Genomic DNA, 15,239 nt, shown 5'->3' on the forward strand with positions numbered 1-15,239 from the left:
GGTGATGCCATCCAACTGTCTCATCCTCTGAATCACCCTTCTCCTCTTGCCTTCAATCTTTCCCAGTATCAGGGTCTTTTTCAGTGAGTCAGCTCTTTGCATCAGGTGGCCAAAGTACTGGAGTTTCAGCTTCAGCATCAGTCCTTCCAATGAACATTCAGGGTTTGTTTCCTTTGGGATTGACTGGTTTGATCTCCTTGCAGTCCAAGGGACTCTCAAGAGTCTTTGCCAACACCACAGTTCAAAAGCATCAATTCTTCAATGCTCAGCCTTTTTTATGGTCCACCTCTCACATCCATATGTGACTGCTGGAAAAAACCATACCTTTTGACTATATGGACCTTTGTCAGCAAAGTAATGTCTCTTTTTTCAAAGCACTGTCTAGGTTTGTCATAACTTCTCTTCAAAGGAGCAAGTGTCTTTTAATTTCATGGCTGCAGTCACTTTCCGCAGTGATTTTGGAGCCCAGGAAAATAAAGTCTGTCACTGTTTCTATTGTTTCCCCAATTATTTGCCATGAAGTGATGGGACCGGATGCCATGATCTTCTTTTTTTAAATGTTGAGTTTTAAGCCAGCTTTTTCACTCTCCTCTTTCACTTTCATCAAGAGGCTCTTTAGTTTTTCTTCACTTTCTGCTGTAAGGGTGGTGTTATCTGCATATCTGAGCTTATTGATATTTCTCCCCACAGTCCTGATTCCAATTTGTGCTTCATCCAGCCCGGCATTTCTCATGATGTAAGGGCTTCCCTTGTGTCTCAGCTGGTAAAGAATCCTCCTGCAATGTGGGAGACCTGGGTTCGATCCCTGGTTGGGAAGATCCCCTGGAAAAGGGAAAGGCTACCCACTCCAGTATTCTGGCCTGGAGAATTCCCTGGACTATAGTCCATGGGGTCACAAAGAGTTGGACACGACTGAGTGATTTTCACATTCACTTTGCATATAAGTTAAATAAGTCAGGTGACAATATATAGCCTTGACGTACTCCTTTCCCAATTCTGAAGCAGTCTGTTGTTCCACGTCTGGTTATAACTGTTGCTTCTTTGCCTGCATACAGATTTCTCAGGAGACAGGTCAGGTGCTCTGGTATTCCCATCTCTTTCAGAATTTTCCACAGTTTGTTGTGATCCACATAGTCAAAGGCTTTAGTGTAGACAATGAGGCAGAATTCTCTTGGTTTTTCTGTGATCGAATGGATGTTGGAAATTTGATCTTTGGTTCTTCTGCCTTTTCTAAATCCAACTTGTACATCTGGAAGTTCTAGGTTCATGTACTATTGAAACCTACCTTGGAGAACTTTGAGCATTACCTTGCTAGCATGTGAAATGAGTGCAGTTGTGCTGTAGTTTGAAAATTCTTTGGCATTGCCTTTCTTTGGGATTGGAATGAAAACTGACTTTTTCCAGTCCTGTGGCCACTGCTGAGCTTTCCAAATTTGTTAGCATATTGAGTGCAGCACTTTTGCAGCATCATCTTTTAGGATTTGAAATGGCTCAACTGGAATTCCATCATCTCCACTAGATTTGTTGATAGTGATGCTTAGGCCCACTTGACTTCACACTCTAGGATGTCTGGCTCTAGCTGAGTGATCACACCATCATGGCTATCCGGGTCATGAAGATCTTTTTTGTGTAGTTCTTCTGTGTATTCTTGCCACCTCTTCTAAATATATTCTGCTTCTACCATTGTTGCAGTTTTGGCCCTGATGTCATAAATTGCCAGTTCAAATTTTTAGTAAAATGTCTGGTTGTATAACAGACCAAGATGAACATAGCCTTTAGCAGGTAGCTATTGCTGTGTGTCATTACTCTGCGCCGTTACCAAACAACAGGTCTTGCTCAGCTATTGCTCGTTGCCTCAGTGGCCCTGTCCCCAAGCAGCCAGCTGTCAATGAGGGACCACTGGGGAAGTGATTCAGTCAAGGACTGGTGGTGGGTGGTCATCATGTGGAGAGTGAGGTCAGAGGCAGATTTAGGCCTTCTGCTGGAGGCCCTTCAGCTTACCCAGTCTTGGGCCAGCAGCTGAGCATAGGGGCCCAGGGAACAGACTGGAGACTATGTCCTGCTGGGCTCCAGAGCCTTCACTAAAGCCCTCCACTATCTGTGGTTCAGGCCTTCGGTGAGCCTTTCCCCCATACCTGTCTCTGCAACCTAATAGCAGAGGCCGTCTGTCTGGGTCACAGTCTGTGAGACCTGGTGCCTCCCTTTTGGGCACCTGAGAAGACTGAGGGCCAGTTGAGCTGGGCGCCTAATTCCCTCAGGGATGACAGCTGGGTAGGATGTGGGAACCTGGCCCTGAAAAAGCCGCCAGCTGAGATTTGCCTCCTCTTAGCCAGGACTGGGACCTTGGCGGGTGAACGTCGTGCCTTGGGACTTTGCCCTTTGTTGTCAGGACAGAGGATAGCGTTCATCTGGTAGAGGTTTTCAGGAACATCACTGCCTGATCATGACCTGACTGAGCAGCCTGCAGCTGCTACCCACGCCCGTCCCCCACCTTTTGCTTTTAGAGGGGCTTGCGAAAGCTTGCAGTAACTTCGGGCTTCCTAGCGCATGAGCCACGTTTGTACGGCTCCTTGTGCAAATCTGTGGTAAACCTTTCTCTGTTCCAAACTCTAATGTTCAGTATTGACGGGCTTCACTGTGCATCAGGCACACGGGCTTGTGATTTCGGTAACAGTTGCAGTCTTAGAAAATATCCTGTTAAGTGGTTATCATTTGCTCCTTATCATAGAAAATTACTAATGTGTGCTGATTTATTTTTTTCATTCTTTAAGTTAATTCAGCCTGCAAATTAGGTGTCCAGTGTGCCATACCACCCTGCTAGATGGCATATTAAAAGGCGAAGACATTCAATACACAATTGCTGTTATACAAAAATGTGTTACCAGTGGTTTTACTTCAGCAGGCGCCAAATCCAAAAAGGCAGAGGATGCAGGCAAAGGCCCTTCACTTACAAATCCTGTGGATGTATTGAAAAAAATTGAGGTAAGGTTTTCTTCTCACTATAAGAACAGACTGAGAAAATATCGTACCTCTTTTTGTCTTCTGCAGCCTTTCCACCTTCTGTCTCTATTAAATGACTTGTGAATTTGGCAGAGTCAAGCCCAGCATACCGGGTAGCTAGCAATGTTTGAACAATGTTGGCTGGGAACTATGGGGGCTCCATCCTATTCTCTCTACTACCCACCTGTTAGCTTGCCTCACCTTCTATCATCTGCCTCTTTTCCACTCTATTCCTCTTTTCCTCTTGAATTATGCATGAGAAGGAAACATAAATGTATATCTCTAAAAACCTCTCATTTTTTTCTCTTATTGGTATATGTGTATTTTTAATGCTTTTATTCTGTCTTATGTCTAAAAGATTCTATTGAGGGAAAATCCTTTCTTATGGCACTTATTTTTATTGCCTTTTAAAAAATACTTGCAAAATAAAAAGATGTAAAATTCTAAAAATTAATAAACTGAAAATATGCCCTCCGATCCTTGCCCCTAGCCATCCATCCAAGTCCCCTATTAGAGACAGCCAATGTTACCAGTTTCTTATATATCCTTCCAGAAACATTTTATACGTAGAAAATACTATTTTTTTCTTTTTAATAACAAAAAGTAACATATTGTACTCTTTGCCTTTTTATCTTATTACTTAAAATATGTTGGCTTCTGTATCAGTCTACAAAAGAGTTCCATCATTCTTTTCTTTCTTTTTTTTTTGGCTACACTATAAGAATGAACCATAATAAATTTAATCAGTAACCTGTTGATGGACGTTACATACGTGGCTGTCCTGGCTGTGATTGTTCGTTAAAAAGTATTTCACAGAGGATAGGAAGCTCTGTGAAATACCAGAGGGCTCCCCAGGGGGCACTAGTGGTAAAGAACCTGCCTGCCAACGCAGGAGACATAAAGAGATGCAGGTTCAACCCCTGGGTCAGGAAGATCCCCTGGAGGAGGGCATGGCAACCCACTCCAGTATTCTTGCCTGGAGAATCCCAAGGACGGACGAGCCTGGCAGGCTCCGGTCCATAGAGTCGCAAAGAGTCACACAGGACTGAAGTGACTTAGCACACTCACGTGTTTCATTTAGTGTTTGACTATTAGAAGTAATGCTAGGACTTCCCTGGCGGTCCAGTGGTTAAGGCTCTGAGCTTTCACTGCAGAAGGCGCATGCATTTCATCTCTGGTTGGGAGACTAAAATCCCACATGCCATATGGCATGGCCAAAAAAAATTTTTAATTAAAAAAATATATATATATATATACACACATATATATAAACAGTGGAACAGTGAATCCATGTTAAGTATGTGATTTCACTTGTGAAAGGTAGATTTCTAGAGATAGACTTGCTAGGTTAATTGTTATATGTACTGTATAATATAGAAAATATGGATAATATGCATAAATAATGGCAGATCATTCTCCATAGAAGTTATTCCAGTTTATTCCCTTATTCCCACTGTCAATGCATGAATTACCTTGCATTGATTGTGATAGTGATGATGATGATGATATAATTATGATAGCAGCTATTGCTTTTTGAGAACTTTTTATATAGCAGGCTCTTTTTTACATCCGTTATGTCCTTAAGACTTCATAACAACAAAGAGAATAGGTATTATTATTCCTTATTTACCAGTGAGGAGGTCAAGGCTTTAAAACTTGCCTGACCAAGTTAGCATAGCTACATGGTAACTGAAACTTTTTTTTTTTTCTCATTTTTCCTTTATGGAAAAATCTTTCATTCACCCTTTAAAGATAATCAGTGAACATTGCTTTAAGTTTCTACTCCCTGCAAGGTGTAGGATGAGCACAGCTGATAGAAGGCACTTAGGAACAATCTGTGACTTAAAAACCTCAGTGTCTAAGGAAGAAGGTAAGACGTGAACTGAACTACTTTAGTGTTAAGGATTAGGACTTAGTTGGCTGCAACACAGAAGGTGGTGGTCCCTGGTCAGTGTCTGAAGGGTTCCCTGCTGCCCGGGACCGCCTCTCTCAGCCATGGTGCCACAGCCTGTCTGCCGGACTACTCTGCTGCCCTGACCTGTTCCTCAGGCTCCTCCATGTCTTTGCTCTAAGCTTGGAAATCTTGGTTAAATTTTACTTTTGACCAGTACAGGCACTGAAGATCAATTGTCTGAAAATCAAGCCAGGAAGATTGTTGAAGGAGTAGCGATAAGTGTCAGGTTTAACTGGGATAAAATGATGGATGGGGTTGCAGAACTAGCCACCTTGTATTGACTGAACACAGATTCTGACTGTTCTTAAAACTTCCTGGAAAGAAGTTGCTCAGATGAGATGTGCTATAAGGAAATTTAGTCTGGACCTCTGGATGTGGTGTCTCATCAGAACAAATTGTATCTCCTTATGCCCTAAATTTAAACACCTTTTTTCATCACGCACATTGTCAAAACTGGGGTTTTAAATCTAGAAATCCCAATAAGTTAGCAACTTTAATAGAACAGTTAGCTTCCAGATGACTCAATTATTCATTTCTTCAGCAAAAGTCATTGCAGGTTTTCTTTAATAAAACTTCTGTGGAGAGGGAATGGCATCCACAGTCACATCTTATGGTGGGAATAGTCAGACAGCAGTAAACTAATACTTGGGCGTATTTCTGTATGACATGCTTCTAGGTGAATGTCTCTGTTGGGTGGTCAACACTAGTTAAACAAAAAGGACTGTTTCCTGCCCATAAGTTAACTGTTTTTAAAGTGTTTGCACATTGTGTGTTTTACATTGTTATTCCCATTGTTCTTAAACCCATACAGTAGTAAGGGCAAATAGTTACATCTCACAGAAGAGAAAATGGAGATTACTAAATAGACAGATGAAGACTAATAGCCTAACACAAAGGGAATGACTTGATGAGACAGTGTGTGGGAGGCCATTTTTCTAAATTTTATAAATCTGATATTTCTTAATTGATTTAGGTATTTTATTGGTTTGATTTATGTCTACGTGATAGAAATACAGTTGAGGTTATTTATTTGGAGATAATTGAGATGGCAGTATTGGAAATCAAGACCTCCCACTCCCTACATAGACTGAATGAATTCTATATTTAAAAAATATTTTTACATAACTGGTTTAAATAATTCTATTGCTAATTATGAAATGAGAGCTAACAGCATGATTTTTCAGATATAGCGTATACTTTGCACCGAGTTAAAAATAGCCCTACAGTTCACTTTAAACTACAGTCTTGTGGGATGTAGGCCTTTTTACTAGGGTTTGATTAAAATAGAAGATAAAAATGTTATATCTTAATTAACATTAACATAGCATCATTTTATATATAGGTGCGTATCTATAGACATTTCAAAATATCTGTAAATACTATTTTGTTTGCTTGCAATTTTCCAAAGGGACTGCCAGGTGGTAAAAATTGCACGCATTATATTGTAGTAATAACTCATAAAAGGTAACATGGGTCAGTAGCCCCAGTATGAAGATAAGCGGGGTAGGGTGACAAGAAAGGTGGAGTTTGAATTTTTATTAAAAATTGAGACTATCTGATGTAGTCTTTCATTGCCTTTCAGTTCAGTTCAGTTCAGTCGCTCAGTCGTGTCCGACTCTTTGCAACCCCATGAATTGCAGCACGCCAGGCCTCCCTGTCCATCACCATCTCTCGGAGTTCACTCAGACTCACGTCCATTGAGTCGGTGATGCCATCCAGCCATCTCATCCTCTGTCATCCCCTCCTCCTCCTGCCCCCATTGCCTTTGCTTTCCTTAAATTCATATTTGAGTGGATTTTTAAAAATATTTAAGAGCCAAATGAAATAAAGTTGTAGTTATGCCAAATACAAAGTATGTTTTCTCTCTGTATGTAATCTACAGAGCCAATATCTTACAATAAGGTGCAGTATGTACAGATTTTTGAATTAGAGTTCTGATTGCTGATTAAGAATAATAATGTTTTAGCTAAACTGATCTTATGCCTCAATTTTGAGTATTTATATATAAAACTATTACTGTTCCCCACCTCTTAGAAAACTTGTGAAATTCTGTCACTTGTGCAAATTAAACATAGATAGATTAGTGAGTGGATAATAACAGTAATGAAAACAGGTCACTTTTATCAAATGGAAAATAAATGTTGGTAGTCATAATAGAAATATAAAGATATAATCTTAAAGTTAAATCTGTGTCTTATGAGAAGGTGGCATAGTGATTTTAACAAGGTAAGTGGAGCCTTACCTTAATCAAAGATTTTCTAACTCTGTATCTCTTCTTTGCCTCCATTCTTAGGAGTGTAAATAAGTACTAATTATTGACTCAGATTTGAGTTTTAATCTCTCTTTTTTTCAACCTGCCAGATACATTACGAAACAAAAATCCTTGGATATGGGAAGTAAATAACGAGAGAGAACAGAGATAAAAACATAGATATCACGTTTTACAGCAGAAACCAACACAACATTGTAAAGCAGTTATCCTCCAATTAAAAATAAATTTAAAAAATAATGAAATGTTAAAAAACATGGATAATCTGCAAATAGGATAATTCACCCCAAGATGACTTTTTATTATTTTAAACAGTTTTAGTTAGCAGCTAAAACATAGACGCTTTGAAATGTTACCATTACATTCTTTTTTCTTCTTTCATGAAGGAGAAGAAAAACAAAATAACATTCTGAAAGTTCTTCGTAAGCTGAATCAAAATAATTTAGAAGGAAGTAGGATAGTAATCATAAAAATAAAGCATTATGCTGTAGAGCCGAAATCGAAGCATTACCCGAGACTGAGGTTTTTGTGTGTTCTTTTTTTAAAATATTTTTATTTATTTGGCTGCATGGAGTCTTTCTTAGTTGTGGCACATGGGATCTAGTTCCCTGACCAGGGATTGAACCCAGCCCCCTGTATCGGGAGCACAGAGTCTTAGCCACTGGACCACCAGGGAATTCCCTGAAGACCGAGTTATGAAATAACAGAATCAAAGAAGGCACCCATCTAATGACGAGCCAGTGAGTACCTCCTTTCTTGAGGTAGCTCAGAGTGTCCTAGGTGAGGGCCTGGAGGTGTTGGTAAGGGGGGGTTAGAATTGGGTGGTAGGTAACTGTTCTTTTGAGGTTGGGCAGGAACGTCAGAGTCTGGTGGTTTCCATTTAAATTAATGAAGCTCATTTATACCAGGAATTGGAAAAGAAAGGTGAAGGTGAAAAATCAGATGAGGAAAATGAAGAGAAAGAAGGAGGCAAAGAGAAAAGTAAAGAAGGCGATGATGATGAGGAAGACGACGCTGCAGAACAAGAGGAATATGATGAAGAAGAGCAAGAAGAGGTAATGGTCTATTCTGGGAGAGTAGCAAAGCTCCTAACCTTAAGGATGATCTGATAAGGAATCAGATATGTGGTATGTAATCAAAATGTTAAACAAAAACCAAGTTGATGGAAACCAGGGGTATGTTATTATCCATGGCATCAAGTCTTTGGTACTAGAATTATAACATTGAAATTATAGTGATACCAAATGGAATGTAGGAGGTAAGAGTTACTTGATACACAGCTTTGACCGTGGAAGTTTGTAAGCTAAGGAAATGGTTCAGTTTAGTTTGAGGTTTATCTACTTAGCACTTTGAGTGAGCAGTAAGGTACAAATTATGGATTTAGTCATATTTTGAGGGGGAATCCCAGAAATACCATCAGGTTTTAAATCCCAAAGTGCATGTGGATGCTATCAGAGAACATTCATAATTCAACCTCAAGTATGACTGAGTCAGAACTCTGTGTTTTAGATTTGGGATTTCCAACTTTCAGAAACAAGGTGCATTTCAAAATAAGCTGGAGTCAATCAAGCAGGGTGATTTTGTGGGCCACGGCCTCTTTGGGACTTTGTAGATGCCTCACAGAAGAGTTTCTTCTGTTGATATGTTCCAGTGACCATTGTCTTCACTCCATTTCAGCTTCGCACACCACACTGATGAATCAATCTTTATTTCACCTGAACTGCTCCACCTAAGAAATCTTAATTATATGCTACAATTACTTTGCCTTAAATTTTGGTTTTAATGAAATTTATATTGGTGTGCAGGAATGGTATTGATTCATTTTTATCTGCTTCCAAATGGCTAGCCAATTGCCTGCCTCAGGTACTAAATAATTTTATTTTTTTTAGTTTTTATTTTTTTACTTTACAGTACTGTATTGGTTCTGCCATACATTGACATGAATCCGCCACAGGTGTACATGAGTTCCCAGCCCTGAACCCCCCTCCCTTAAATAATTTTCTTTCTGCATTGATTTGAAATTCTCCTTTATCAGCTCTTAGATTCCTTCATCTGCTTAGATGTATTTCTGGCCTCTGTTCCATTGATCTATGTCTGAATCATCATTAAGACATTCCAATTAATAGAAACTTCTCATTATTTGTTAATATTTTAAGAGCATGTTACTCTTTTTTGAAATTTTCCTGAATATTCTTTGGCTTTTGAAATGCTCTGTTTATAAAGTCTAGACTTGAGTTGAGCTGTGTTTGAAATTAACATCTGTCCTAACAAGAACAACAAACATTAGAATTCTGGTAATTTCAGAATTCTATATAGAGTACTAAACAGCACCAGTGGGTTCATATAACTGTATTTCATTTTTAAAAAACCCAACTTTCTACTTTAATGAACAAATGATACATATTTTAAGGGTGAGGCTAGGTGAGTCTGGGTATAAGCAAGCTCAAAGCCTTTCCATATTTAAAGTTACTCTCTTTGCTCTTTCTAGCAGTTAACTAATGAAAAATTACTGCTAATTAACTCATTGGAGAAGGAAATGGCAACCCACTCTGGTGTTCTTGCCTGGAGAATCCCAGGGATGGGGGACCCTGGTGGGCTGCAGTCTATGGGGTCGCACAGTCGGACACAACTGAAGTGACTTAGCGGCAACTCATTGATATGTATATATATTGAGGATGTGATAAGCATTTTGTTTGGAAGAGTAAAATGGAGCGAATTATCTATATAACACCTACATGTAAAATTGAGAAAATATGGACTTTTTCTTCAGCCTTTTGAATGTTGTAGTTAAAGAGCAGGGGCCCAAATGAAGCCAAGAACCCTTTACACCATCAGTTTCAACAGGTTCTAACTCTGTACCAGTCTATGTATCAAGATTACTAATCTCACAGAATTACCAAATGTGAGTCACTGAACCTACTTGGACACGCTCATGTCTAAACCCAAGTAGCATATGCTCAATTTGAAATGCAGTGTCTCTTCCTTTCTCGTTTCCACCTGTGTGTACAAACTGACTAGCTTACAGTTCCACACCGGTGTCCTCAGCAGGGTCTCGTGTACAAGGTGGCCTCACCTGAACCATGCCACCCCTCCCCCACACACTACCCCCGGGATTCAGCGAGGTTTCCAGACTGTTGGATTTCTTAGCACCAGAGAAACAAGGACAATTTCCTAGATATAGTAAGGGTCTGAGCTGGAAACAGGAAATTAAAGTGTTTAGGGAGGACAAAGTAATGAAAGACATATCTGAATAATACAAGTTACCTTTCTTACATTATTTATATAAATTTATATATAGTATCCCACCATGCAGATCCTAAAAAAGATGATATCCAGGAGACTTTCTTTTGAGAATAGTCTCTATTTCTTAATTACTCTGTGATAATTCCTGCTATAGATAATAGAGATACAGAGATTAATTTAGCAGGGGGTGAAATAGAAAAGAATAGCTTTGTGCTTTGCCAGGCAAAGGGGGTCACAGCAGGCTAACACCCTCAAAACAATATCTTGGAGGTTAATTTTTTATGGCAAATTTCAATCATGTTCAAAAACTAGTGACTAGTAATAAAAACACCTACAGACTCAGCACTCAGCTTTAACAATCATCAATTCATAGCCAGCCTTTCTGCCGCTCTTTCATCCACCCAGTCCACTCCTGCTCCCTAACCCCCGTCAAAGCCCCAGCTGCCTTGGATCATTGTAAAGCAAATCCCAGGCATTGTATCATTTCATCCATAAATATTTCAGTCATCTCAGTCGCTCAGTCATATCCAACTCTTGGCGACCCCATGGACTGCAGCACGCCAGGCCTCCCTGTCCGTCACCAACTCCTGGAGCTTGCTTATGTGCATCAAGTCAGTGATGCCATCCAGCTATCTTATCTTCTGTCATCCCCTTTTCCTCCCGCTTTCAATCTTTCCCAACATCAGGGTCATTTCCATTGAGTCAGTTCTTTGCATCAGTCGGCCGAAGTATTGGGAATTTCAGCTTCATTATTTCAGTATGTACTCAAAAATAAGGGCTCTTTATCACAGTAACATTATGATAGCTAACAGAATAAAATGTATTTCTTTAATATCATCAAGTATTAAACCAGTGTTCAGATTGTTTTGATTGGAAAAAAATATTTGCTTGTTCCAGGTGGAATCCAGTGACAGTCCATGCACTGCATGGACTTAAGTTTCTTTTAATCTATATCCAAAATGGATTTTTGAATATTTGGTAGAAAGCAGAACTATCTTGAGTCATTTACATGGATAATAGATGCTAAAGCTGAAACTCCAGTACTTTGGCCACCTCATGCGACAAGTTGACTCATTGGAAAAGACTCTGATGCTGGGAGGGATTGGGGGCAGGAGGAGAAGGGGATGACAGAGGATATGGCTGGATGGCATCACTGACTTGATGGATGTGAGTCTGAGTGAACTCCAGGAGTTGGTGATGGCCAGGGAGGCCTGGCGTGCTGTGATTCATGGGGTTGCAAAAGGTCAGACACAACTGAGCGACTGAACTGAACTGAACTGAGTCTTACTCACCCAGAAGAATTGGAATGTTCCCAGGGGATTAATCTCTCTTAAAAGAAACTGAGCCACCCTAGATAGAATGTAGTATGTCATCTTCTATATTTGATTCACTATCTTGAGGTCTTTTATTTATTTTGATAGGAAGCAAAAATCTCTGCTTATGCTCAGCTATTATAACTGAAAACCTTAGTTCTGGTGTAGTCAAATGAATGTTAGTGTAAATTGGCTTCATTTATTGTTTGTACATTTGTTTGGAGTAAGTGTATAGTGGTTAAACTAGCTAAACCACGTATCATCCCTCCTCTAAGGTATAATGAATGAGATGTATGCTGGTAACGTGTAATGGGCACCCGTATATGTTCTCTCAGCTAGTTGGTGCCTGAGACTAGTAGGGGATGGTGGTCTTGAGGAAGAAAGAGCACAGGTAGATGTGTGAAAGTTAATGTTTTAAGCATTGAAATAACAGAGACTTTTAAGCCTGGCATAGTTTCTAGTTACCTAACTTTGGTATTTATAAACTTATGTTTAAAGGGATAGCCCACGTTATATTCTTTAATGTTACTACTCATACTTTTAAAGTTTACTGAGGAGCATACCATTTCACTTAGGAAAATGACTACATTAATTCCTACTTTGAAGATGGAGATGATTTTGGTGCAGACAGTGACGACAACATGGATGAAGCAACCTACTAGCTATGGAATTTCTCATAAAATATTTTTATGATACAGCTTCTCAACATTTGGACAGACTTATTTTCTATTTTATTTCTGATAAGAAATGAGTAAGTACTTTATTTTTGTTACTGTTTTGTTAGAAAAATACTTGTTACTAAAATATTCAAAACCACTCTGAGTTTACACACTAGTTACCTTGTCAGTCAATCTCTGACACTGACATTCCTTCTCAACACCTCTGTCATCTCTCTAATGTATTCAAGTGGATTTTGTTTTTTTATGTTTTGGATTAGAATGTTCCTGAAGAGTTTCTGCATCTTTTTTTTAAGAGTTTTTGCATCTTTTAATCTATGTATTCATACTTTAAAAAATTATTTAATTGCTGATCTTTTCTAAAACTGCTACTAGTCATAATGGATTTCTATAATCTGAAAGTTGGTTTAATACTGCACGTGGAGCACTTTAGAAACAAAGAAACTTGAAAATAATTTTATTTTTTACTTTTACATGGTATGTTCTGTGCCACTATATTATGACTACATAAACCTACCTGAGCTCTTACAAATGCATATTTTATGAGATTAAAAGTTTTGTGATTGGAAACACGCACAGGGAAAAATGCCAATCTGAGCTAATTTCACAATTTAATCTGAAACCAATACAAAGACCTCAGATAAATAAATACCTGAATTTGAGGCTAATTTCATATCATCCTATAGATCAACTAATCATCCCACTGTAACGTTTGTTATCTTTGAGTCATTGGTTAATGAAAAATTAGACTGAGGTATTTAATTTCATACTTGATGAAAATGTGGAGTAAATTCAAGTTGTATAAATCTCATTGCAGAATGCATATATGTGTAATTTGTGAGGTGTAGTGGCCTCTGTTACATTTCATAGGATTCAAACTGTCCAATTGATTTAACAATGCAGAATAAAACTCAGGTCACTTTGAAATTGAGACTAATCTTTTTTGACTCATTTAGAAACTAGCTCCCCTTTTTGTATTGGGGTAGGAGAGAAGATATCTAAAATCTTCAGCTTCCAATGACTCACATATGCCAAAGATTTTCAAAGACATTCTTCTTATGTATTTTTAAAATGATTTATTAACATTACTCACCAGAAGAAATAATTTTTCCCTCTTGGGAAGATACCACACATTGCCCTCTGACCTGAGAATCAGAGCCGTAGATTCTGTTTCTACCTTTACTATTAAACTCAGCCTTGAAATTGAACTTGATTAGGTTTTCTGTGCCTTAGTTTCTTCACTTGTAAACAGTTTTCTGTAAAAACTGCTTAAATTCCACCCAGAGTTCACCATGTGTGTTCATTCTCTCACCTTATGGCAATGATCATGCTTAAATTTGATTCTCACCCTCTAAAAAAATTGTAACTGGCAAAGCGATTGAAAACAGTTTTGAGAGACAGACTTATTTTCCTCACAAAATGTATTGAAATCTGATTTTCCCATCTTATTTTCTATTGGAAAAAAATGTGTATTGTCTTGTGCCATTTTGTAATATGGCTTTCTCAGGAAAAAAAAGACCACTTTCAACTGTAATATTTCCTCAGATCATTCACTATGGGTGTGAGGGCCATTATTCAGTATTGTGTTGATCCTATGGGATTTCTTAAAGGAGTTTATGAAAAATTTTAAAGATTATAAATGGAAAACATGAATGAAACACTCTAAAGTAGCAATCTATCTAAGAGAAGTCTCACTTTTCAGTTGTAATGGGCAAGTCATTTAGGATTGGTAAATTACATGCTGCTTATTCTCTCAACTCCTTAGTACTACAGCTAAATACTATTTAATTTATACACATCTTACCTTATTGTTCTGTTTACTTCCTTTTTTATGAATCTGAAGATAACATGTGAATCAGGCAAATACACCAAAGATACAGGAATCTTTTTTTCCTGGCTTTCAGTCAGTTGCCACCATTTTAGTCCTACAGATGGTAAAGCATCTACTACGGGCAAGGATTTGCTGAGGAGGCCCAGCCATGTCTATTAAGTGCATTGCCTTCCTTCTTGGGAAGATCTTTTTATAAGTTTAAAGTAGACTAATTGTGAGAACAGGCAGGAAGTATTTGTGGGTTGCTTTAACAGTGGCAATCTTATTTTTCTGGCTTAAAATCTCTTAGATTTGAAGACTGTGAGATTATTCTGTAAGAAGGTAAACTTTAGTGCAGAGATTCGCCTCATACTTGATAGTGAAGTGTCTTTAAAATTTCTATATATAAGATGCAAAACTGTTTTGTTGCTCTAATGCTTATTTTTCTGTATTTGTTTACACATTAAATTCCTGCAAAAAAAAATTGTGTCCTTTTGTTTGATATTATTTTGACTCTACTGAAATATGTTTGAGAAAACTAATTTGTTAATACTTATTTTACCTAGTACAATAACTGTGTATTTGTTGAGCAGGATGCCAGTATCAGATGTTCTTGAACAAACCACCATCAACAATAAAACTCTAGGTGATTAAAAGCTGTAAGAACAAACTAGGAGATTTGGATATTGAGAGAATGCTGACACTCATTGGACCTTGTTAACCTTTCCTTCCCCACTTTCAGATGTACAGTATCATGGCTTTTCTTTAGTATGCTTAAAGGCTCTGAAGTAAGTAACTTTTTATAAGAAAAAATATAAATACAACTTTAAGATTAAGATGCTTTTAAAAATGAAGAAACCAAGGTTTACACCACAGATTCTCCATTAAATAACTAACTCCAAATAACTGATTTTTGTTACTAGTATTTTTTAAAATTAGTATTTTGAGATGAAAAGTTTGTTTCATAGTAAAA

General features: G+C 38.1%; 1 protein-coding gene across 9 annotated transcripts in view; it reads left to right on the top strand.

Moving 5' to 3' along the window:
* Positions 1 to 14,936, top strand: part of POLR3G (RNA polymerase III subunit G) — a 52,552-nt gene extending 37,616 nt beyond the window's left edge. For 4 of the 9 annotated variants that reach the window (XM_042250742.2, XM_042250745.2, XM_015096190.4 and 1 more), the window contains 3 exons: positions 2,900 to 2,982; positions 8,132 to 8,278; positions 12,355 to 14,936. In XM_042250742.2, the coding sequence (XP_042106676.1) occupies positions 2,900 to 2,982; positions 8,132 to 8,278; positions 12,355 to 12,441 (317 nt within the window). In that variant the 3' untranslated portion in view covers positions 12,442 to 14,936. The remainder of the gene's footprint in view (positions 1 to 2,899; positions 2,983 to 8,131; positions 8,279 to 12,354) is intronic. The other 5 variants (XM_042250744.2, XM_042250746.2, XM_060415992.1 and 2 more) reach the window with 2 other exon arrangements.
* The last annotated feature ends 303 nt before the right edge of the window (positions 14,937 to 15,239 follow it).

The sequence above is a fragment of the Ovis aries genome, chromosome 5, assembly GCF_016772045.2.
Source record: "Ovis aries strain OAR_USU_Benz2616 breed Rambouillet chromosome 5, ARS-UI_Ramb_v3.0, whole genome shotgun sequence".
Lineage (NCBI taxonomy): Eukaryota > Metazoa > Chordata > Mammalia > Artiodactyla > Bovidae > Ovis > Ovis aries.